Source organism: Staurois parvus, unplaced genomic scaffold (assembly GCF_062004578.1).
Source record: "Staurois parvus isolate SC_StPar_1 unplaced genomic scaffold, SC_StPar_1.0 ptg000011l, whole genome shotgun sequence".
NCBI lineage: Eukaryota > Metazoa > Chordata > Amphibia > Anura > Ranidae > Staurois > Staurois parvus.
Genome location: NW_028317807.1, coordinates 16,200,164 through 16,226,729, shown reverse-complemented (window position 1 = coordinate 16,226,729; position 26,566 = coordinate 16,200,164). Strand labels below are relative to the sequence as shown.

Below are 26,566 nucleotides of genomic sequence, written 5' to 3'. Positions count from 1 at the left end.
TCCCCACACAACTCCTATGATCACCCTCCTCCTCCATCCCCTCACTCACATCTTTAATCTCTCCCTCTCTACTGGCACATTCCCCTCCCCTCTGAAGCACGCGCACATCACTCCCATACTTAAAAAACCCTCCCTGGATCCCACCGACCTAAACAACCTTAGACCCATCTCCTTGATGCCATTTACATCCAAACTCCTTGAGCGCTTAGCCTAGAATCGTCTAAGCTCCCACTTCACCGACAACAACCTCCTTGATCCCCTACAATCTGGCTTCCGTCCCCTACACTCCACTGAAACCGCCCTACTCAAACTCACCAACGACCTGCTAACCGCCAAAGCCTATGGCCACTACTCAGTGCTACTACTCCTCGTCCCCTTTGCGGCTTTCGACGCGGTTGACCACCCCCTCCTCCTCAAAAAACTATACTCTTTTGGCCTCAGAGACTCCGCTCTCTCCTGGCTCTATTCCCATCTATCTCAGCACTCCTTCAGTGTTACCTATAATGCTGCCACCTCCCCCTCACTCCCCCTCTCTGTTGGGGTCCCGCAAAGTTCTGTCCTCGGGTCCCTTCTCTTCTACACCTCCTCCCTTGGCCAACTGATACACTCCTATGGCTTCAACTACCATCTCTATGCCGATGACACTCAAATCTATCTCTCTATCCCTCGCCTCACTCCTTCAGTCTCCGCCCGAATCACTAGCCTTCTGAACGACATATCAGACTGGATGTCATCCCCACTTCCTCAAATTAAACCTTGCCAAAACCGAGCTCCTAATTTTCCCCCCAGCCCGCCCCCCCCCCCCCCCCCGATTTCTTTATCATGACCAACAACGCCACCATCAGCCCCACCCCGCAAGCCAGAGTACTAGGTGTAATTCTAAACTCCAATCTGTCTTTCCAGCCCCAGATACAATCGCTGACAAATTCATGCGGACTCCATCTCCGTAACATCTCCAAAATACGCACGTTCCTTACTCCAGAAACTAAAAAGCAACTCATTCACTCCCTTATCATATCACGACTTGACTACTGCAACTCCCTCCTCGCTGGCCTACCCCAACAAAGGCTATCCCTGCTTCAGTCTATCCTGAATTCTGCGGCCAGACTCATCCACCTTACCAACTGCTCCGTATCCGCCCCCCCCCCCTCTGCCAATCCCTCCACTGGCTTCCGATTGGCCAACGCATAAAATTCAAAATATTAACATTGACGTACAAAGCTATTCATGACACTGCCCCAAACTACACCACTGACCTGATATCCATCTACCACCCAAAATGCACTCTCTGCTCCTCACAAGACCTCCTATTCTCCAGTTCCCTGGTCTCCTCCTCCCATGCCCATCTCCAGGACTTCTCCAGGGCTTCCTCCATCCTCTGGAACTCACTACCCCAATCTATCAGACTGTCACCTACCCTCCTCACCTTTAGGCATACCCTGAAAACCCACCTCTTCAGAGAAGCCTACCCCGCCCTCACTTAATTGCTGATCTCCTCCGCTCTTCCCACCACTCCATCCCCCACAGCTATTTCCTCCTGTACCACTCTCCCCTCCCTCCTAGATTGTAAGCTCCAAGGAGCAGGGCCCTCAAACCCCTCGTGTATTGTATTGTTACTGTACTGTCTCGTGTACTGTCTCCCATTACAATGTACAGCGCTGAGCAATCTGTTGGTGCTATATAAATACTGTATAATAATAATAAATAATAATAATCTTGGGGAAAAGGTTTCTTTTTAAACCCAAGAGGGGGGTCTCCTAAGTTCTGGGTCCATAGTCGTGGGAAGAAGGCTGGCCCCCCCGGTGCCACCAGGAGCTCAAGTCACTGTGGTTTCCGTGACAGCACTAATGAAGTCAAGTCTAGCAGATGAAAGATCAGCAGAGTCAAGCTGGGGGCCTGGAACATGAGCGTGATGCTTAGTGGCTTGAAGCAGTGGTCAAGAATCCACTTGGCTGAGTGACTCCATCAGTCCCAAGGATGGAGGGAACTTATTAGAAAGGCCGGAGCAGATGTTATTGCTGTAGAGGAAGACCAGGGTGCTGAAAGACCCAAATATTATATGGCAGTAGTCAGAGCTGAGGCTGAATCAAGAGCATACTGACCTATGGTTGAGTCAGGCTCTACATTACCAGCAACCAGAGGTGAAACATAGTTACTGGGATCTGCTGGCTGCCAGGAGGTACCCGCTGGTGGTCACCAGAACTGCAGCCTTCAGCTCTGTTCACATGTAGATATGCTTTGCTTGGAGACTGCATATCCTTCTGTGGCATTCAGCAGCCAGTAGTGCCGCCTAATGCAGCTCATTCAGGTGATTACACAGTGCAACCGTTCTTGTCCTCATATTGTCTCAATTGCCTATTTGCTGCCTGCATTTTGAATTATTATTTGCTATCTAAGTATTTACTTCCTTCAAGATGAATTATTGTTGTCATTGTATAATTTGTATTATATGATTGCCTATTTGGGGTCAATGTACTGTCAGAATTGTCATTTTTTTGCCTATGTATTGTGAAGCTACTGCTGTTTAGAGGATCATTTTACTATAACTTTGTCTCCTGTTGACCAAAACATGTTGCTACTATCTCTATGTTTCACCATGGTGCACTGCTATTAAATCCTTACAATTAATTTTTGTTTGCACGCAGATATTTGCTTCTTTTTTTTAACCAGGGTGCACTATGTGTGCCACTATTAAGACCTTCAATCTTTACTTTTATTTGTCAGCATGATGATACATAAAACATGCAAATAAATAATATTGTTTCAATTTAAATTCTGCCCATTGGTATTTATTTATTTAATTTCATGATTACTACTGAAAATAATTTTGATGTATAAGTGTGTGTGTGTGTAGGGGGGGGGGGGGGGGGGGGGGTCTCTGGGCTCCCTCTTACAAAATGATGATAAAGCAACTTCGTTCTTCAGTCATTTTGTTATTCTACTTTAAGAGGAATTCAATGGAGTAACTTAAAACCATCATTTGGTCTTGCAATATCTGCAGCAGTCTGATGAATGTTGCAGCACTTACTTCCAATGAATCCGCTGTAAATGTGCTAAGGTTCTTTCCCACAGGATTGCCCCGATGCCAGGCAGATTAACACAGTCACTCTTTTCCTCACTAACCAGTCTAGGGTGTTCTTTTTTGTTGTTTTTCTTTTTGGAGAACTCGGATACGGTTTTGGAAATTAAATGGAAAGCTACAAGAACAGAGCTATGTACAGGTTGAGGACAGTGAACTCCTTTCTATAAAGCTGAAGTCCTTGCAGATAGCAAACTGTGGACTTGAAACTCTTAAATGCATAGCTGAAGCAGAAGTCCTTGCATGTAGCTGTGGACATGGATTGTAATAGAAGCAGTTAAAAGAAGGCTTCTTTGTTTACAGCAGTCATTCACAGAAAACTAGATAGACTAGTTAAACAACTAGAGTTGTTTAGGACACCAGCTGATGTCCCCTTTACACAAACACACAGCTAACTCTCTAGTACAAGAGGGGTGTTGTTAAGATCTCTCACAGCAGTCTGTACTCACAGAATGTCCAGGGACAGTTGGTTGCCTCCTTCCAACATCAATGCAACACCTTTCTCTTGTGATACCAAGCTAGATCTTCAGATGACAATCCCTCAGTCAGCTCTCTCTAGCTTCAGTATCTAGATGAGCTCATGGCAGTGTTGCCCAAGAGGGCAGCAACCCTCCAAGCTGAACTGATCCTCAGCAGGAAAAGACTCAGAATTTTTACAGACTCCCAGCATGCCTTCAGGCCTTGCTCCCTGGGATTGACCAGTGCTGCATAAATATTCATACAGCAATATGCAAAGCTCCAACCCTATGTTCCAGAGAATTCTACCACTCTGTGGAAGCAGAAGGAGCAATCAGACTAGCCGCAGCTGAAAACACTGAACTAATCTAAATAATTAGCTGCACTAAGCACAGCTAAATTTACCAAAAACACACACAGCTCCAGTGAACACAGTGAGCCAGCACTAAATCTAACTAATCCTAGCACCATCTAGGAGGCTGCTACAATATGGTAGTTTAAGTCAAATCTTGAGCCCCTAAAAGAAGTAAAAACCACCAAAGAAATTACATTTTCCAGAAACTGGTAACAAATTACTGTTTTTCATGTTTTGTTTTCTCACAGTTTTTGAAGAGGAAAACCTGAACTTGTCACTGTGTAGTGCCAGTTTCTGTGTATCTTGTATTTTCTCCAAGAGGTGGCTGCGTTGTCCAGAACAGTATTGATTACAAGTGCAGTTTGTAGCTTTAGTATAAAATGTGCAGCAAATTACATATTTTAAATATAGTCTTTCCAACTTAATGGGAACAGCCAGTTTCTGATCACTCTATTAGCATCACAATGAATATCTGTTATGCTTTTAATATTATATATATTTGGTGATATAGTTATAGCTAATGAGCAATAAATTCATCTCAGCCAGTGTTAATATTAATAGTATTTTAGGCCATTTATAAAAAAAAACCCTCTAGCTCTCTGTCTCCTATATATACTGTACTGTGTACTGTATATTATAAATTACAATATACACCTAATATATTACAATATTTTAAATCTAATAGTGACCATAAAAGGTGTTAATTTGTATACTAGTTATATTATAATGTCATAGTAATGAAACCTTAGAAGGTGTTAAACTGCAAAATATTTTCTCCTGTAAGGCAGTGCCAGAGGATGTCTGTAGTAAGTGGGAGTGTAGCTTTAAGGGATCATCGGATTAATTAAAGCGTGCCTTTCTCCATATGTGCATTCTCTTTTGTTTGGAAAAGAACAGCTAAGGACCTAGCCATGCGCGCCATTCATTTGTTTAATTCTGTCACTATTGTTTTTAAAAACCTGTCTTCAAATCGTCACCATAATGGGCTCCGTTCAGACACGCTCCAGGGAGCCTGCTGATGCGCTGACATCAGCTCCCGGAGCATCGTGGGTAGCCAGCGTATTAAAATGGAGCCAAGCACACAAGATTGTGGGCAGCTGGCTCTGGCCAGTACTATCCCAGCAAAGAACAGATTGAAGAGAAAAAGAAGAGACAGCTTTAGCAGGTAAACATCTGGGATTTTTTTCTGTTAACCATTTTGCTGCTAGAAGATGACTGAGAATTTGTTAAGCAGCCTTTGTGAAGTGCTAAATGTAATGGTTTGCCTATATTTTAAAATACATTATAAATAGAACCAAATCCACTGTGCCCACACTTAAATTCTAGCTATTGATATAAAAATGTATTTTGACATTTGGATACTCTAAATATCTTTGTCATAGGATCTTTCTATAAGCACCATAAACGCACCAATGTAATCTGATCGTGTATGTTTCTGTCTGTAGAATGGAGGGGAGTTCAGAAGAATGTCCCTGGTATCAGCTTATCTACAAAAAAAAAGTATGATCCAGCCACAGACATACCAGTCACAGTAAATAGTGGGCAACTGTAGCTTACCTTTAGGAGCCTCCTTCCCTTAAGGCAAGGCAACCCTCCAGGACTTCATACACAAAGCTATATACTCCAGTTGTTGAATGTGCCTATCGTAGCCAGGTTAGAAAAAGGGATAGTGTGTGGGGGGACTTAATATACCCAATGGGAAACCTTGCAAATACATTCACTAATGCCCAGGGACACAGTCATGTGAAAATCAGCATTAAGGAAAGACTCCAACTGAGAAGTGAGCTGTTTGCCATGCACACTTCCACTGTAATGACGAGTGTATTTATAAATGTATTTTCCCGCAGCAACAAGTCCAACAGTTCTTTTCCAGAGAGAGATTTAATGGGCTCAGCAACAATCCATAAGACAGAGGTATAGACAAGGCAGATGACAGGGTACGTAGAATGTTCATCAAATCATCAGACACCTTAAGAGGACCCACTTTCTCCTGTCACAACTCAACCAAAAAACTTTCCCTAATATACACCTTTTCCCATTAACCAAAGTGTCGATCAATCTGATTTGCTGGTTTTATGAGCATGTTTGATCTTATGTGTTACAAACATTGTGTCTAGACCTAGAACAGTTGTATACATAGATTTTAATTAAAAAGTTAAATAGATACTCCTTGTTTTGTTTTTGGCAAAACTGCAGTCTTTAACATTCTTGTGCAAAGGTGGACATGACACCCACGTTGAAATTCTCTACACAAAAAAAAAAAAAGGATGAGGCTACCTGCAATCAATAGTAAGTTATTAAAGAAACATGTGAGTGGTAGTCTACATTACACATCCATCTTACCTGTCATGATTTGGAATGAACTGTTCTGTTCACTTGGCAATAAACCTAATTTATAGAAATTGTTAAATAAAAAATATAATAAAAAGAAAAGAAATTCTCTACACAATAAACAAGTACACTCTGAATATTTGCTACCACAGTTACTGTTTCTCTTGCCAAGTACTAAGGTCCCACTGGCTGGCTGCTATAACATTCTCCACCGTACCCTGGTTGTTCATGGTAATGACAGAATAGTTACATCTCCCTCCAACTCCTTTGCACAATTAACCCTTTCCTTGTGGCCTTGTCTCAGTTCCTCTTCATCCCCTTTTCTCAAAGCCCTGTTCTTTTGATACGCCATTATATGTATCCCCTTTTGTAAGACCAGGTACCTTTTGAGTGAACTTAGAATTTTTACTGAGCAGCATTCAGTTGATACAGCACACATTCTACAGTGAATGCTTTCTTACTCTCTCTCTCTATTCGGGTTGTTTCCTAACCAGGCTGTGGTAAAGTCCATAGAGTCCTTCATTTCTCTTAGTACCCTGACTGGGTGCACTTTCAAGGGTGAGAACCCCTAACTAGAGCTCACATCATGTAAAACCTTCCTTCCCATGTGGAGACAGACAGAAAAAAACGCTCTCTCAAAGGTTACCTCCCCTTGTATTTATGGGCCACCAAAAAGGGGCAGAACCATTAAAGTGTTACTAAACCCAAGACCCTGCATTCACTATATCAGGTCTCCCACAGTACACAGAACATGGAAGCGCAATTATTTTAGTAAATATAAACTGCTAAATACCTTTTCTCATCAGCAGTTAGAGCAGTTTTGTGACTTCTATCAGTGTCCAGCCGAGCGCTGGTTAAAGCTTGTAGGAGGAGTTTTCATTTTGCTCTAGGAGGATGCAGAACCCCTGACCTCTGGCTGGACAGTGATAATTGGCCCTTTACTGATCACATGCACTCTCCTAAGAAAAAAAAAATATCTGCAGCAATACACACCATGCTGAGCATGTGCAGAGTGACTCTACTTGATATGAGGGGGACACTGGAAGAAGGGGAGGATCAGAGACGTCAGGATCAAACAGCATTTTTACACAATGCAGAGGATTAACCCCTTAGGTTCCACAGCAAGTATAAAAAGCATGCTTTACTGCATATACAGGCTGATTTTACTGTTCCAGTTAGTAACACTTTAACACCTGGGAGTTGGCAACCTTAACTCCTTCCCAAGTACTGGGCAGCCCGCTGACTCACTACTCCTTACTTATGAAAAGTACACACAATAAGGGGTTATAACAGGTGACCCAAAACAAAGGAAAACTTTATTTTTTACACATCCCCTGTAAGGACCTGCTTACAAGCATTCCATACAGAGCAAGCAAGGGCAGATGACAGACAGTAGGCATAGTCTGGATAGAGCAAAGGTCAGGGTAAGAGGCAGACAGTAAAGGAATCTGTGAATATAACAAAGTTCAGGGTTGGTGGAAAACAGAGGAATACCATGCATAAAGATCAGCAACAGGAACAAAAAAATTAATTAGGTGCACTTGGTCACCTGGTAACACTACTACAAGCACAGAAGCACAGACAGATGCACCAGGGACTGATTCCAGAGCTGGGGTGTGTGGCCAGATTCATTGCCCAGCAGCTGACAGGAAAGTACAGGGTGGCAGCAATTAAATGATGGGAGGAACTGGGAGGCCATGTCCTATTGCCCAGCAACCAGAATTCAGGTTGTTTCTGGATAGAAAGACACTGCTTCCTGTTGCCTGGATAGAGAAGGCTAAGGTTGTACAGGTTTCAGCAAGGAGACATGAAATGTTTTAAGATTTTTTTAAGCATAAGGGTTTAGGGCAAAAATAAACATGGCTTATCTTCTGAATACGCTAGGGAACAATGAATGTGGTCATTGAATCTTGGTGCAAGTTTCTGTGAGAAATCTTTGAGACAAATGTTCTTGGTTGAAAGCCATACAAAGTCACAAACCTTAAACACAGAAAATGGGTGATGATAAGCATTAGCAAAGGTTTTCTGAATGGATGCTGCAGATGTCAGATTATCATAAACTGTCTCCTAGACCTGGGTGATATCTTGGATTACCAAGGTGGTACAAGAGACACTGAAAGTCAGACTGAGAAAAGAACAGAGCTCTAGACCATATCCATAGACACAAAAGACAGGTGAACCCCAGAAAATAAAATAATGGTAACTATTATTAACTATTAAATTTGGACCATGACAAAAGTGACCCCCTGTTTAGTTGGTGATCTGATAGAAAGCACTAAAGAAAAAGTTGATTGGTTCTTTCAGTCTGGTCATTGGACTGGGGGTGATAAGCAGAAAAAAAGGAAACAGAGATCTCCAGCAGAGAGTAGAAGGCTTGCCATAACTTAGGGGCAAATTGCGAACCCCTGTCAAAGACAATATCCAATGGTATACTTGCAGCCTGAAAAATGTGTTGTATAAACAAAGATGCTAGTTGATTAGCTGAGGGTGACTTGGGTAGAACCAAAAAAAATACACCATTTTGCTTCAATGATCCACAGTAACCCAGGTGGTTGTGTAGGCCAGAGAATGAGGGAGATTGATGATAAAGTCCTTGGAAAGATAGGTCCATGGATGGTTGGGAATGTAAAGAGGCAGGAGGAGACCACAAGGCTTGGTTCTAGGAGACCTAGATTTAGCACAGATTTCACAACATACAGGGTTACATATGTAGTGCTACCCAAGAAGAAGCCACTTGTATTTTTTTTGCCAAGGTTTCCCCCCTTTTTGTTCACCCCGCTGCCAGGCACAAAGTATTTTCTACAGCCAGGTACACATGCTCTTACACTTGTTGTCTTCAATGACAAGTCTAGGGGATGTTTGTTTTTGGAGTTTTGTTGTAGAACTGGGGATAGGGATGGGGAATTTAGTAGGATACTCCAAAATTAGAACTGTTCACACTGAGGACATATAGCTGATCTTTTAGTTGAGCACTTTTGAAGCCCTGACTGAAAGCAGATAGCAGACTTCTCTTTAAATTGTAGCAACAAGTAGTTTAGGAGTGAGCAAACTCTCTTTTTCTGTAGTAGTAGTTGCAGAGCTGAGCTCCTCAGCAACAGGCCTATTACGGCAGACTGTGGCAGTCCAAAAGTAATGGAACTGAGCAAAGTCCTTTACAGTAGCAACAGTTGGACAAACTCTTCAAAACAATAGCCTGCGTTCCCTTTTCTCAGACCCACACTGACTATCAAGTACAGAGGGGTAGCAAAGCACACAGAGTCCCCAAGATCTCTGTGTAAAAGGACAGAATGGCAAACTCCTCCCAATCTTCCAAGCGACTTTCTCTCCACTGACAGCAGACAGATCTTTGGCAGACAGCTCCCTCAGTCAGATTACTGTAGAACCAGGGTCACTCTTTCTACCTGCAGGCCCTAAGGTCGCCCACCTGAGGCCCACATTGCAGCAAGTGCAAGGCAAGGCAAGCCTGCCTCCAGCCTGGTTTGATACAATCCTCTCCGGGGAAAGATGCTTTACCCATGTGCTCACAGAACATAAATATCACTCCTAGCATGCAATGGGGCCACCCTTCCCTGCAATTGGCCAGGGCTGTATCCATATTCATTCTGCTCATTTTCCTAGTTCCTTCCCAGGTTCTGGAAGGCTTTCATAGCTTCCTGAAGGCGTTCAGAACTCAATGCAAACTCAGCAGCACCAGTGCATCATGAGCAGACTTGGCTAATCCATCAAAGCACTCTATTAAGCAGAGAGCCCAGTTAGATTTTCCTAACAGTCTCCCTGTTAAGCAGAGGAAAAACAGCTATACTTATCCTAACTATACAAATCCTAGCACCTAACTAGGAGGGTGTTACATTCACCCCTCACCAAAAATGTCCCCATTGGCCTGGGTAGCCACCTCTACAAAAACTTTGTACAAAAAAGTAGAGTATCCCACAAACTTGAAGGGGGAAAAGAGAAGTAACATATGCACAGACCCAATAAAGGCAAATAAATTAGCAAATAAAGTATCTGCTGTACAAGTATACACACAGGACTTAGGTAAAGCCCTACCAAGTGCAACTTTTATGTGCACCCCCCTAAGTAATGGGTGGGGTGAAAAAAACACATACCTAACTACACCCTCAACTATCTAACAAACTTTAGACAGTATCAGCAATGTACAGTATATTACAGTAGAGTGCCTCAACCGAGGCAGATTAGCTCCTTGCAGTTCTGCAGGGAAAGAGAAAAGAACACATAGATAGACATTTACATCCTACTCTGCAAGCTAGGTGTGGGATCATCCTCTCACTTAGAGGGAGCCCTCCCACTGAAAGGCAACTATCAGATCAGCTATAACATTCTAGTAGCAGGAAGATCCAATGATGGCTCCCATAGGGCAACTCTTGACACACCATCTCTCAGAACCCCGAAAGAAACAGAGGTAAACGTCCTGACTAATCTGGCTACCTAGGCATGTCATGAAAAATGGACTCATCAAACTTTAAAGTCCTTTTTCAAAGTTAAGACCCAGGCTCTGCTAACCAAAGTCCATTGCCATCCCAAGGAGGATTGGGCATCTGGATCTCCCAGAACTTGCAGCAACACCGCTTCCTGCAATGTCAGGAATATCCCACCTTTAATCAGCAGCAATGACTCAGTAAGGGATCCTTCCCCCACTGGGCAGAACAACTTCACAGCAAAGATCTTCACAAAGTGTCCAGTAATAAGTCTTTTCAAACTGTCCTTTCAAAAAAGAACTTGCAATCAACGGCCATTGTCCCTAGGCCAGGATTCCATAGAACTTGTTAAGGGATCCATCCCCTGCTGCGTGGAAGTGACTTTCTGTAGTAGTCCCTGTTGATGAGCTATTACCTGCCCCTAAGGCAACAGCTCAAAAGACATCTCCTAGAGAGTAGCAAAGGCTGCCACCTGCAATGGGCAACAGTTCAGTTCTTATATGTAGAACTTGAAGAACAAAGCTTCTCAAAGGTTTCTTTCCTTTGGGCAAACTTCTTGTAGCAAGCCATTGCCCAATCTCACAGCAATGACTCACTGGAACTCACTTCAGCATGGCATGTCAAGACATGAGCCAAAGTACCCTTCTTCTTTGTCACAGGAAGGTAAAGGAGGGGATTTAGAACTAGGAAGGAGGAGCAAGAGAACTTGGAGGAGGGGTACAAATACATTTCCACCTGGGAGGTCATTTAGTACTGCTTCAGTTCCCTGGCAATGGAGAAGATAAGATCAGTAGAAACTGTTCCTAGGACCTGTGTGGGGAGAATGATATTTAGGAACTCTGTGGAAATATGGACCAATGATAACAAACTTTGCATGGACTTTGTCAGAATCCATAGAAATTTCAGTGTCCAAAATTATGTATGTATCTGGGGAAAAAAAACTTGAGTTTAGTTAAAAATGCATTTAGAGATTTTAGCATAAAGAGAATGCTCTCAGAGCTTGTATGGGACAATACAGTTGTGTTTGAAAGAGATGTGTTCCGAAAGTGAGGAAAAGAAAATGAGGATGTCTTCCAAATAAATCTCTATGAACCAAAATATGTAATTGATAAACTCTTCAAATATGGCAGGATCATTTCTGAGACTAAAAAACATTGCCAAATACTCATAATGGCTCTTACCAGTATTAAAAGCCTCATTAAAACAGGTTGTAGAATCCTCTCAGACCCTTAGCTTGGATGTAGCTAAACAGTTCCGTCATCAATGATAAAGGATAATTATAGGGAATATTTATCTTGTTGAGGCCTCTGTAAATGATGCAGGGACACAACACAAGGGGTCATATTTTTTCTGAATGTAGAAGAATCCTGTGCCTGCGAGGGAAGTAGAAGGTCCACAGGCAGCCGGCCATAGTGCCTGAACATCAGGAAGAAGGGCGTATGGCCTGTGGCATGATGGGCTATGTTGTCGTAGACCCACACCATGGCCCCCACATGTTGATGCCATCTATCGCAGTGGATTTGTTTAGGAGTTTGTAACATGCCCAGAATGGTGCGGTTGAACCATTCACAAGCTCCATTACCCTGCAGGTGACTAGGAGTGGTGTGTGATTTCCAGATACCACTAAGGCGGCATAATTACTGATTCAAAGTTAAGGCCTTGGTCCGAGAGTATACATTGGGACAACCGCATGGCTGGAATGTATGCTCCCAATACAGTTTAGCTGTGCTTGGGTGCATCTGGTCCTTGGTGGGGACCACCACTGCGAACTTGGTGAAGTGATCAAGGAAGACCAGGGCATAGCGGTACACTGCAGAAGTGCTGGATATTGTCAATAATTCCATGGTAACTAGTTCAAAGGGCCCTGAGTTGGTGATAGCCAGGGGTGTCACCTTTTCTGGTAGAGCCTTATGCACAGAGCAGCTTTCACACTCCTGGCAAGCTTTCTGAACCCAGTATGCCATAGGTGGGCAGAAGAAATGTCTCAGAAGAAGACTCAGTTCTGCCAGCTCCGAAGTGCCCACCCGCAAAATGTACAGATTTGTAGGATGTGTGACTGGGGGACCACCTGTAGGATGTCTCACTGTTCAGTTGGAATGCGCCCCTGCCAATAAAGCACTTTGTCCTAGGTTTCAAGATGATTGTACTCCCTCAGGATCGCCCGAGCTGTGTTGGATAGTAACTGACATTCGTGGGAGGATGGCTTGTGCCACCGTGAGAGGAAGCATTCTACTCACATGAGATTGGGATCCTTCTATTGGATCAGTGCCCATGCCTCTTGATTATAAATTTCAGCAGCCATCACCTGGGGGGCAGTAACTTGTTCTTTGAGGGAGTACGATGAGGCTGGCATAGGTAGGACAGGGGCTACCTTGACATCCTCTTGTCTAGAGTCCACATCTTTCATGGGGTGTACCACTGGATAGGGAGACAGAGAATCAGTATGCCCATTAAGCTTTCTCGGCCTGTTGTGGACTTTGAATTTGAATCGCACTAGACATGCAGCCTATTGTTGCTTCAGTGTTCCATGTTTTGCTTTGTGCAGTTAAGCGAGGGGGTTGTTGTCTGTGAAGACCTCAATATCTGCTCCAGTGAGGTACTCCGCAAACTTCTCAGTAAATAGGGCCAGCAACATCCAGTTTGAAGAAATTGTATGAGGCTTTTTCTCTGTGTGTTGTAAGCTGCATAGGCGATCACTCGTTCACAACCATCCTGTACCTGGTCAAGGACAGTTTTCAAGCCTTGTAAGCTCCCATCCATATACATGTAGAAGGCCAGTAAAGGTGCCAAAGCCAACTTTTGTTTCAGAGCTTCAAAGGTCTGTTGCTGGGGGCCTTGCCTTGTATGGATGTCGATGGTCCAATTATCTTTTGGGTAGCATGCCCACTCAATAGTTGGGTAAGAGGAGAGGCTACTTGAGTGAACCTCGGGATGAATCGACGATAGTACCCCAACAGTCCTGGGAAAGAGCAGAGCTCAGTGACTCTGTCTTTAGGGGATTCCAGTCTCGCACTGCCTGGATCTTGGCCAGGTCCAGAGAGACCCCCCAGCTTCCATGTTGTACCCTAGGTACTGCATCTTCTGTCACATTAGATGACATTTGCTGGGCCTGAGTTTCAACCCATACTGTGTTAGATGGGTGAACACCAGGTCTCCGTGCTTACATGATCCTCGAAAGGTTTTGGAGAAGATGATGATAATATCATCCAAGTAGACTAAGACAGTCTCAAAGTTGAAGTCTCCCAGGCCTCTTTATTAGAAGTTGGAAAGTGCTGGGGGTATTACTCAGCCCAAAGGGCATGCAGTTAAACTAGAACTGTCCCAGGAGTGTGATAAAGGCAGTCATTTCATGATTTTGGTCCCTTTCTGGGATTTGCTAGTAACCGGTGGCCAGGTCAAGTGTGGGGAAGCATTTGGCTTGGCCTAGTGCCATAAGTTATTCTCTACCCTGGGCAATGGATAGGCATACCAGTGTGTACAGATGCTTAGTTTGTGGTAGTCTACACGGTATAACAGGCTTTCATATTTTTTCGCACCAAGACCACATGGGCAGTCCAGGGGTTACGGCTGTCCCAAATCACTCCACTCTGTGGTATGTTGCGGAACAAGTCTTTTACCTCTTGGCACAGGGCTGGGGGGAACTCTCCTGAAAGGGTGGAGTGTCCCCATCTGGATCAGGTGATTGATGGCCTCGGTGAACCCGTAGTCTTCCAGGCTGGTGGTGAAGACCAGTGGATGTTTCTCCAGCAGTTGTTGTAGTAAAGGAAAGTTGTTCCAGCAGTAGTTTGTATTGGGTTCATCTAACAAAGCCATGGCTGCCTGTAGAGGGGCACATACTGCTTCTACCCCTGGTTGGGCCTTTGAGATGCACTGACAAGGCACCACGTAGAGGTCTGCTAGGGTGGCATGGTTGGGGAGTGATATCTGAGTTGTCCCCAGGTTGATGAGCTGTACCAGGTCTTTCCCTTTGTGAATCTTGGACAAGGTGTGAGCAACCATCCACTTCCCTTGCACCACTGCAGGATTCCTCCATTACTGTGGCCCCTTGCAGCCTATTGTGAGCCCCGATGGGTAATGGCCAGACCACTTCTTGGGGAGGTGCCAGGAGTAATGTTTGTTTAGGAAGTGTGCAGACAATCCCCACTTGCTCAATCTCTTTTTTTGCTGCTCTTTGTTGAGCCTCATAGGCCCAAATAATTTACCATGATATGTAAATTATTAGCTACCTTGCGGGATAACAATGAGAGGTCCAGTTCTTCTTCCATCCTGAACTGCTGGGCATAAAAGTCATACTTCATGACAGTAGCCTCGGAGCCTGTGTCGATCATCATGAGACCTCTTGGTTATTGACGAGGGTGGACACCACTGGGCTTGGCACAACCATAGACTCCAGTTTGCTGAAACCTTGCATTGACTGTCCCGGGGATTGTCCCTCTACCTCAGGAGCCACTAGTTTAATGGTGGCCTGGGTGTGCTTTTGAATTCAGGCTGACCAAAGTTCTTGGCTACATGACCAAAGTGGCCTCACCCCCAGCACTTCCAGTCTTCCTCTAGGTCCCTCCACAATGGATCACTGCCACAGCTGCTTCCGTGGTGTGGCAGCAATAAAACACAGTGTTCAGTTGCAGTAAACAGAGCTTTTATTAAACTCAGAATTCAAACTTTCTATATAACCCAGCAGGAAAGCACCCAATGGGGAACTCACAGATGTAACTGCAATGTAGAATTGAGCAGGTATCATATGTGCTGACAGTGTCTGTCTCTGAGGGCAGAGATGCCTGGCCGGTCTGTACTCAAATGGGAGAATTCCAGGAAGGATGGTGTATTCTTATCCTTTCCCTACTTGTCTGGAACCTTTCCCTATTCACTGTCCCTGTCAGATGGGTGACCTGTTCCTGCACTACCCACTTGCAGAAATGCACACCAAGCCTGGAGCCAGGACCTTAAATAGACTTTGCCTGACCCAAGATGGCTGGTAGATCATATGGGGGAGCAGCATCCAACTGAATAGCTTCCCCAGTGACCCAGGAAACCATACAGAAAAATGTTCTTTCTGACTTCCTCTCCCCTGCAATGCCACTGAGCGTCAACTGCAGTGGAAAAAGTACTGTAGACTGCACCTGCCTACAAAGTACAAAGCTCAAGAATAAAATATGTTTATAAGAAAGGTGGCATGCACCAAATTAATTCATTTAAGTTTCAAGAAGACACATTTTACATTGTTGACATGATTGCTTTACAACATTTTCTGAGACTTTTTTTTCAGGTTGTTTTATTAGGGAATGCATTTTTTGTTCAAAGTTTTTTTCAGGTATACATGTAAATTGGGCATTTCAACTTGAAGTAAACAATTTTCCAGTGGGTGCTAATGTTTTTAAAAAAAACTTTTTTTCTATGTAAAGTTTGTAAGTATCTATGGTGCATTTATATATGATTATTAAACACACAAGGTATAATTTTAGCTTTACAGTGCTGCACAACAGTTTTGCTTTACTGCTGCCTCTCACGATGTCCATCTATGAATCAGGCAACACTTAAAAAAAATAAACTTCCTCTGTGTCATAATTTATCAAAGAGGACCTTAACTGTTTAAACTGTACCAAAAAAGGCTGATAGAATGCAAAACACTGCTCACCAGTATTGCCTGAAGTGTCCCTGCAGCTGGTCTTTCCTCAGGACTAACTTACCATGCCTGTGTCTGCGTGAAAATGGCTTTATTGGTATACACAGGACCAGAGGCGTACTGACAACTCATGGGGCCCCCGGGCAATAGGGGATCATGGGGCCCCTGTGTCCTTGCCCAAACTCAAAAAAGCCTATGAAAAAGGTACCAGGGGAATCTCATGGGACCCCCTACTAACCCCGGGCCCTCAGGCAGAGCCCGAGTTTCCAAATGGTCAGTCCGCCCCTGCACAGGACTTTGTTTCCTCATGTCAGATCTGCCCCTCTAGTGACTGGTGATCTGATGGCTAATAGAGGAATGAACAAGCAATAACAGTTTAGAAATCACAGATCCACAGAATGAGATAAGCATAATCAGGGAGATTCTTGCACTTGCACTTCTTTATGTAGTCATAAGCATATTTCCTAAGAATCGGTAATTGCAGATATACAGCTATGAGACTGAATGCACAAATGTGCCAAAGTTCACAGGAAGAGTTCGGTTTTTTTCAGGAGGAATAAGACAAAAGGTACATTTTCAGGGTAATACACAAAAATATTGTGCACACTCAAATGTTAAGTACAGAAGTGAAAATTCATATATCAGAATTGCCTCATAAACTTAATCCACCTGTGTATGCCAATAATATTGGTGTGACTGGCATGTCAATCCTTCACCATACCGGAAGTTTGCAAACAATGCTATGCTGTCTATTGATAGAATTGGTATCCATCATGGTCTCGCTCTTTCCAAAGGTAACATGGTAAGACTGATCCCCGCTCCACCAGAGGTCTGCTTGTAATTTGAAACGCTTCCAGCAATATGGTTTTCCATTGCTGGATGGGAGCCACAATGAGACAGCAAACAGCCATCTTTGAAGTTTCTTTTAATCTTCTTATGTTATTTATGTTTTCTCTCCAGAGTCTGGCTCCCTCCATGTGTCTGCAGCAAGTGTTGTCTTATTGTAAGTAGAGATGAGCGAAGTATTCAAAAATTCGATTCGGCTGATTCGGCGAATTCGCGGAATAAATTTGATTCGAGTCGAATATATTCGCTGCGAATTTAACTTATAAAAAGGGTGTTTCTAGGCTTCAGAGAGCCTTTTATATTAGTGCAGAACACTGTACCTTTAATTTAAATGCCCTTGGAGTCTGCTGGGGAAGAGAAATAATACTGTCAGTCAGTATGACATGCAGATGAGTGCCGTCGATCTTAGAATCACCGCACACTTCACTCATTTGGGCAGTCACGGGGCCAAAACCAGAGTGTGGAGCCACAGTGTGGCGGTGGAGGCAGCAGCAATGGGAGGCCATACAGCACCCTATGACAAAATGGAACCCACCAGCAGTGTGAGGAGACCTGAAAGTGGCACATGGCAGAGTGTGGCGATGGAGACAGCAGCAATAGGAGGCCGTACAGGGACCCATGACAGATTACGGGCCTGGCAGCAGCATGAGGAGGCGGTACAGGGGCCCATGGCAGATTACGGGCCTGGCAGCAGCAATGGGAGGCCCGTAATCTGCCAGCACCCTATGACAAAATGGAACCCACCAGCAGTGTGAGGAGACCTGAAAGTGGCACATGGCACAGTGTGGCGATGGAGACAGCAGCAATGGGAGGCCGTACAGGGACCCATGAGACACTCTGGACCTGGCAGCAGCATGAGGAGGTGGTACAGGGGCCCATGACAGATTACGGGCCTGGCAGCAGCATGAGGAGTCGGTACGGGGGCCCATGGCAGATTACGGGCCTGGCAGCAGCAATGGGAGGCCCGTAATCTGCCAGCACCCTATGACAAAATGGAACCCACCAGCAGTGTGAGGAGACCTGAAAGTGGCACATGGCAGAGTGTGGCGATGGAGACAGCAGCAATGGGAGGCCGTACAGGGACCCATGAGACACTCTGGACCTGGCAGCAGCATGAGGAGGCGGTACGGGGGCCCATGGCAGATTACGGGCCTGGCAGCAGCAATGGGAGGCCCGTAATCTGCCAGCACCCTATGACAAAATGGAACCCACCAGCAGTGTGAGGAGACCTGAAAGTGGCACATGGCAGAGTGTGGCGATGGAGACAGCAGCAATGGGAGGCCGTACAGGGACCCATGAGAGACTCTGGACCTGGCAGCAGCATGAGGAGGCGGTACGGGGGCCCATGGCAGATTACGGGCCTGGCAGCAGCAATGGGAGGCCCGTAATCTGCCAGCACCCTATGACAAAATGGAACCCACCAGCAGTGTGAGGAGACCTGAAAGTGGCACATGGCAGAGTGTGGCGATGGAGACAGCAGCAATGGGAGGCCGTACAGGGACCCATGAGACACTCTGGACCTGGCAGCAGCATGAGGAGGCGGTACAGGGGCCCATGACAGATTACGGGCCTGGCAGCAGCATGAGGAGTCGGTACAGGGGCCCATGGCAGATTACGGGCCTGGCAGCAGCAATGGGAGGCCCGTAATCTGCCAGCACCCTATGACAAAATGGAACCCACCAGCAGTGTGAGGAGGCCTGAAAGTGGCACATGGCAGAGTGTGGTGATGGAGACAGCAGCAATGGGAGGCCGTACAGGGACCCATGAGACACTCTGGACCTGGCAGCAGCATGAGGAGGCGGTACGGGGGCCCATGGCAGATTACGGGCCTGGCAGCAGCAATGGGAGGCCCGAAATCTGCCAGCACCCTATGACAAAATGGAACCCACCAGCAGTGTGAGGAGACCTGAAAGTGGCACATGGCAGAGTGTGGCGATGGAGACAGCAGCAATGGGAGGCCGTACAGGGACCCATGAGACACTCTGGACCTGGCAGCAGCATGAGGAGGCGGTACGGGGGCCCATGGCAGATTACGGGCCTGGCAGCAGCAATGGGAGGCCCGTAATCTGCCAGCACCCTATGACAAAATGGAACCCACCAGCAGTGTGAGGAGACCTGAAAGTGGCACATGGCAGAGTGTGGCGATGGAGACAGCAGCAATGGGAGGCCGTACAGGGACCCATGAGACACTCTGGACCTGGCAGCAGCAAGAGGAGGCGGTACAGGGGCCCATGGCAGAGTGACGAAGCGTAAGCAGCTTAAATTGAAGGCCATACAGAGGCCTATGTTAAAAATAATAACATGTTTGGGGCATGATTCATGGCGGATTTAGTCAGTTGTGTCAGGAACTGGTGGTTTGAAATCCAGACTAATCCACGCCTGATTCATTTTCACAAACGTGAGTCTCTCCACACTTTGGGTGGACAGTCGTGTCCTCCGCGGAGTTACAATACCTCCTGCCGCACTAAACACGCGCTCCGATGCCACGCTACTGGCCGGGCATGACAGCCTTTCAAGGGCAAATTCAGCTAGTTGGGGCCAAAGGTCAAGTTTCGTTGCCCAGTAGTCAAGGGGATTGTCTACCTCGGTTGGCAGGGTGCTGTCCAAGTAGGCCCAAGCCTGTTGTTTGAGCTCCTGCTCCAGGTCCACCTGATGCTGCTGCTGCTGCGGCTGGTTAGTAGTTTCCTCACTGCGCTGGTGAAGAAAGCTACTCATCATCGACTGCAGACTGAGGCAGCCACTGCTGGTGGAGCTGCCACTGCTCCTACCACCCCACCCCTCCCCTGCTGCCATGGCAGCGGAACGCGAGCGCACAGGGCCCACAGTGTCTGAGGATGGACGTTGGCACAGAAAGGCAGAGACCAACTGACTACATAGGTGGTTTTTATAGTACGTTATTTTGGCCTCCCTCTCAGCAGGTGTGAAAACGGCCACCATTTTTGAACGGTAGCGAGGGTCCAACAAGGTGGACAGCCAAAAGTCATCCCTCTGTCTGATGGTTATTATTCGGCTGTCGCTACGCAAGCAACTGAGCATGCTATGGGCCATTTGTGCCAAGGAATGCGAGGGACTCCCTGCCTCCATCTCCACAGCATACTGCCACGGTGCGTCTGGGTCCTCTGTCTCCTCCTCCTCCTCCTCTACCAGATGCTCCTGCTCCTCCACTCCTGTCCGCTGAGTGGAAAAACCACCCATTTCACTCAATAATTCCTGAGCACCAATGTCCTCCTCTACCTCCTCCTCTTCTTCCTGTCCTGCCCCCACAGGGGTCATGTGGCGTTGAGATCTGTGCGCCACGTCTACCGCACCCTGACCAGCCATTGTTAACAGCATTTGTTCCAGGACGTGCAACAGAGGAATGACGTCGTTCATCCCATAGTCCTGCCGACTCACGAATAGCGTGGCCTCCTCAAAGGGCCTGAGCAAGCGGCAGGTGTCACGCATGAGCTGCCAATGGCTGACATCTAAGTTACACAGGGGAGTACCTTTATCCGCTTGTAACATCAGGAAATCGGTGATGGCCTTTCGCTGTTCGTAAAGGCGGTCTAACATATGTAGGGTTGAATTCCACCTTGTTGCAACGTCACAGCATGAGGAGTCGGTACGGGGGCCCATGGCAGATTACGGGCCTGGCAGCAGCAATGGGAGGCCCGTAATCTGCCAGCACCCTATGACAAAATGGAACCCAAAAGCAGTGTGAGGAGACCTGAAAGTGGCACATGGCAGAGTGTGGCGATGGAGACAGCAGCAATGGGAGGCCGTACAGGGACCCATGACACACTCTGGACCTGGCAGCAGCATGAGGAGGCGGTACAGGGGCCCATGACAGCTTACGGGCCTGGCAGCAGCATGAGGAGTCGGTACGGGGGCCCATGGCAGATTACGGGCCTGGCAGATGACGACGAGGCTGCCAAGTGCGATCAGCCTCATCATCATCAATTAGGGTCTCCGCCTCACTACTAGCCCCCTCGGCTGCGTGTGGGTCAGGAGACAGACCTGTCTCTAGACCGGCTACCGAGCCACTCTCCTCGCCAGTACTTCTTCGCCTGGCTGCTGAAGAGGCGGATGTCTCCCCCCGTTCCTGACCGCCCTCTGTTAGCTCTTCCTCACTGTACAGTGGGGCTGAGCCCACAGCATGCGATACTTCGCTTGGTGAGGGAAAACCAAAGGACAGGGGCAGGTAGAGGACACGTGATTTCAGTGGGCTTGCTCCCGGGCCATGCCAACTAACGGTTGTGTCTGACGTACCCACCGACCGTTGGCTGTAGGTGTCAGAGGTGACCTGGGAAGAGGAAGACGACCGAGCCAACCAATCGATGACGGCAGGGTTGTCGGTGGAGACACGACCGCTGGATGACACCGGGAGCACTGGCCTCTGGCTGCCACTAGTGCTGCCTCGACCCCTTCCTCTGCTGCCACCTCTGCTCGCTCCTGAAACATTGCCTCCTCTGCCACTCCTCTGCGTGTTGTCTGACATACTCTTTAATTCAACGATTCTGTGTCCCTGAGTAACGATTCTGTGTCCCTGAGTAACAATTCTGTGTCCCTCAGTAACGATTCTGTGTCCCTGAGTAACGATTCTGTGTCCCTGAGTAACGATTCTGTGTCCCTGAGTAACGATTCTGTGTCCCTGAGTAACAATTCTGTGTCCCTGAGTAACAATTCTGTGTCCCTGAGTAACAATTCTGTGTCTGTCCCTGAGTAACAATTCTGTGTCCCTCAGTAACAATTCTGTGTCCCTGAATAACAATTCTGTGTCCCTGAGTAACAATTCTGTGTCCCTGAGTAACAATTCTGTGTCCCTGAGTAACAATTCTGTGTCTGTCCCTGAGTAACAATTCTGTGTCCCTCAGTAACAATTCTGTGTCCCTCAGTAACAATTCTGTGTCTGTCCCTGAGTAACAATTCTGTGTCCCTCATTAACAATTCTGTGTCCCTCAGTAACAATTCTGTATCCCTCAGTAACAATTCTGTGTCTGTCCCTGAGTAACAATTCTGTGTCCCTGAGTAACAATTCTGTGTCCCTCAGTAACAATTCTGTGTCCCTCAGTAACAATTCTGTGTCTGTCCCTGAGTAACAATTCTGTGTCCCTCAGTAACAATTCTGTGTCCCTGAGTAACAATTATGTGTCCCTGAGTAACAATTCTGTGTCCCTGAGTAACAATTCTGTGTCCCTCAGTAACAATTCTGTGTCCCTCAGTAACAATTCTGTATCCCTCAGTAACAATTCTGTGTCCCTGAGTAACAATTCTGTGTCCCTCAGTAACAATTCTGTGTCCCTCAGTAACAATTCTGTGTCTGTCCCTGAGTAACAATTCTGTGTCCCTGAGTAACAATTCTGTGTCCCTGAGTAACAATTCTGTGTCCCTCAGTAACAATTCTGTGTCTGTCCCTCAGTAACAATTCTGTGTCCCTGAGTAACAATTCTGTGTCCCTGAGTAACAATTCTGTGTCCCTGAGTAACAATTCTGTGTCCCTCAGTAACAATTCTGTGTCCCTCAGTAACAATTTTGTGTCCCTCAGTAACAATTCTGTGTCCCTCAGTAACAATTCTGTGTCTGTCCCTGAGTAACAATTCTGTGTCCCTCAGTAACAATTCTGTGTCCCTCAGTAACAATTCTGTATCCCTCAGTAACAATTCTGTGTCTGTCCCTGAGTAACAATTCTGTGTCCCTGAGTAACAATTCTGTGTCCCTGAGTAACAATTCTGTGTCCCTCAGTAACAATTCTGTGTCCCTCAGTAACAATTCTGTGTCTGTCCCTGAGTAACAATTCTGTGTCCCTGAGTAACAATTCTGTGTCCCTCAGTAACAATTCTGTGTCCCTGAGTAACAATTCTGTGTCCCTCAGTAACAATTCTGTGTCCCTCAGTAACAATTCTGTGTCTGTCCCTCAGTAACAATTCTGTGTCCCTGAGTAACAATTCTGTGTCTGTCCCTGAGTAACAATTCTGTGTCCCTGAGTAACAATTCTGTTTCCCTGAGTAACAATTCTGTGTCTGTCCCTGAGTAACAATTCTGTGTCTGTCCCTGAGTAACAATTCTGTGTCCCTGAGTAACAATTCTGTGTCCCTGAGTAACAATTCTGTGTCCCTGAGTAACAATTCTGTGTCTGTCCCTGAGTAACTATTCTGTGTCCCTGATTAAAAATTCTGTGTCCCTGAGTAACGATTCTGTGGCCCTAAAGTCTTTCTGGCCCTAACTCTGTCCCTAATACAGACAGGTCTGTCTCTCTTGAATGACCGCAGGCTAATGGAGAATTGTAAGACGGCCGCAATTTATAGCTCCACCATTACACAGTGCTGGCTGGCTGGCTGCTGATTGGCTAATGCGATCACATGTCATGAATGAATGCATTATGGGTCAGCGCGCCTTGTCTGCGCGCCTTCCCAGAGATCCCCGCTCCGTCGCCACACATGTCGCCGCCATTTTTGGGAAAATTCGATTCGTGCATCCGAAGTTGGCTAATTTTCGGATTCGGCGCGAATCAAATATTTCCCAATATTCGAAACGAATTCCACTTCGCCATGTTCGATTCGCTCATCTCTAATTGTAAGGTGAACGTTTTCGCAAAGACACCTGAATTTTTCATCTGTTCATCTCAAGTTTATGTGTGATGTTCATACAATATGTTGTGACACTTCTAAGGAAATATTGACATTTTCTTCTATTTATATGACTATTTATGGAAACAGTGAAAATTTTGCACAGTATCTGTATAAACTATTAAGAGCTGCAATCACTTCTATACAAGTATTATTTAATGTCTTTAGGGCACCTCTGGCATGCAGTGATGATGTGTTTTGTCATCTTTGTAGTATCTGGAAAAGCATATTTCTTCTCAGAATATTTGCAAATTGCAGCCTTGCTCTCAATAGAATTGTACTTCTAGTAATGTTAAACTCTAGATGTTGGTCTCACCATTTTACTGAGTGGAAGAAAAGAAAAAACATTTACTGACCAGACTATAGGTAAACATTATGCTCTGATGGTGGTGGACATTAATAGGAATCATTAAAAGGTTATAAAGATAAACTAATTTGTCAGACAAATTTACCCTCTTACTTTTCAATTAAGGCCTGTGAGGAAGGCAGGAACTATAATGTACTGTAATCCAACAATTACCCAACTGTAGGAGGTACAGGATGGAACCCACAAGCAAACTAAACTGGAGCCTTTCCCATGCAGTGCCCTTTAGTTGTCAGAAATGCATATTTATCTTGCTTGAGAACTGCATTGAGAAGTACAGTGTTACTTGAATTTTATTCCAGGATTTGCTTATCTTCAGCTGAGAGCACTTCCAATAATTGAAGACTTTAAGCCTCAGAAATTGTTCATTAAGATTTTCATGTTATATAGTTTTAAATACCATGTCATGGATATATTATTTATCATTGTAAAAAAAACATATTCCACACGCTTTTTTTTTTCAAGTTTTCCACAAAAAAAACCAAAAAACTGCTTTGGCAAAAAGCCGTTCCACCACCAATCATATGAGGATACTCTCATCTGAAAAAAATGGCCTTTCAGCAACAAGGTCTTGCAGGAAAATCCCTAGGATTTTGGAGTGAGAAGGAAATGCATTGGGAGAAAGTAGATCGGCTCTGATGCCTGTGTAGCACTGATAGACTCAACATGCAGCTTGTTGAGTGGTACATTTCATAGTGAGATCCTTAAAGAAAGAGTATATTTTTTTTCTTCTTTACATGTAAATGCATGTTACTCTGTTAAACAAATACCAATTATACGGTGAGCACTATGTTCTTGCTTTTGTGTTTTCCTTGAGTTTAACACAAATAAACCACCAAGTAATTATATGCTTGGTGCTAGTGGGTAATGCTGCACACTGTATTCTGAATATAGGGAAAAACAAAGTAATAAGCTAAAAAGTGCGCAAAACCTCTGACCATAAAAATCACAATGAAATCAACCAGTAAAATGATATAAATAATGTCAAAGTCAATTAATAAAATCACCAATATAGTGAAAAACATGAAACCATATTTAATATAAGTAAAACAATACTGTATGGGGTTGGGAAGGCTGAAATGACAGTTTTCCACCTCTACCTAAGTATAAGGCTTCATGCACACTTTTATGTTAGGCTATTTGTCCATGCACACATAGGTGTTTACAGTCCTGTAGAGACAGGGGCATTTAGGGGCAGATATCTAAATGCACCAAAATCTTGTTCAGAAATGGAGCATTTGGCTAGAAAAAACACTGGATGCGCCTAAATGCATCCCTCCCTCTTAGATTGTAAGCTCCAATGAGCAGTGCCCTCTGACTCCTCCTGTATTTATTTCTATTGTAATTGTACTGTCTGCCCTTAAGTTGTAAACTGTTGGTGCTATATAAATCCTGTATAATAATAATAATAATAATAATAATGTAAACATGTCAAACACACCTGAACTCTAGGCAAGTTTAGGTCTTGAGTGTTCATTTATTTCATTGGACAGAATAAATTAACCCCTTGGCGCCTCCTGGCCCTTTAATTGTTTGCCGTCCAGCCACTGTGTAAAAACGGCCACAAGGTGGCACCGCTGGGCAAAATCACATTTTAAAACGTCATTTTGCAAAACAGGTAGGGGGCACGCGTGTGCCCTACCCGTCCCGCCGATCGCGGCCACGGGTGTCAATCACCGGGTCCCGGCCGGTCATTACCCGCCGAGTCCCAGCATTGCCGGCAAACAGTGACACAGAACACAGCTGCATTGTTTACAATGCAGCTCTGCTCCCTGTCAGTTCCTAACACACTGATCCTGAGAGTGGAGTTTAACTCTCAGGATCAGTGTGTTCCTGTGAAGTACACACCCCCTGCCCACTAGTAAAACACTCCTCTCACACAGTTAACACTTTGATTGAATCAAAATGTTAACCCCTTCCTCCCTAGTGCCATTAGTACAGTGTCAGTGTTTTTTTTTGCACTGATCACTGTATTGGTGCCACTGGGGATGTCAGTGACCCCAAGTCAGTTCCCCCCCAGTGTCAAAATGTCCACTGCAGTTGCGCCATAAGTTGCTGATCACTGTCATAAATCGCTGATCACCGCCATAAGTCGCTGATCGCTGCCATCATTAGTATAAAAAAAAATCCCAGTATCTTTCCCGCCATTTGTAGACGCTATAACTTTCACGTAAACCAATTAATTTACATGTATTGGGATTTTTGTTTAGCAAAGACATGTCGCAGAATGCATTTTGGCCAAAATTTATGAAGAAATTTTATTTTTACATTTTTTATAGCACAAAGTCCAAAATATTGTTTTTTTTTCAAAATTGTCAGCCTTTTTTTTTTATAGCGCAAAAAATAAAAACCGCACAGGCGATCAAATACCACAGAAAGAAAGCTCAATTCATGGGAAAAAAAGGACATACATTTAATTTGGGTGCAGTGTTGCATGACCGCGCATTTGTCAGTTAAAGTAATGCAGCAAC

At 45.3% G+C, this 26,566-nt stretch overlaps 1 protein-coding gene across 1 annotated transcript in view; it reads left to right on the top strand.

Annotated features, from left to right (window-relative positions):
- Positions 1-4,827: 4,827 nt before the first annotated feature.
- Positions 4,828-26,566, top strand: part of CPO (carboxypeptidase O) — a 134,205-nt gene continuing 112,466 nt past the window's right edge. The window contains exon 1 of the mRNA XM_089671161.1: positions 4,828-5,055. Within this exon, the coding sequence (XP_089527287.1) occupies positions 4,958-5,055 (98 nt within the window). The 5' untranslated portion in view covers positions 4,828-4,957. The remainder of the gene's footprint in view (positions 5,056-26,566) is intronic.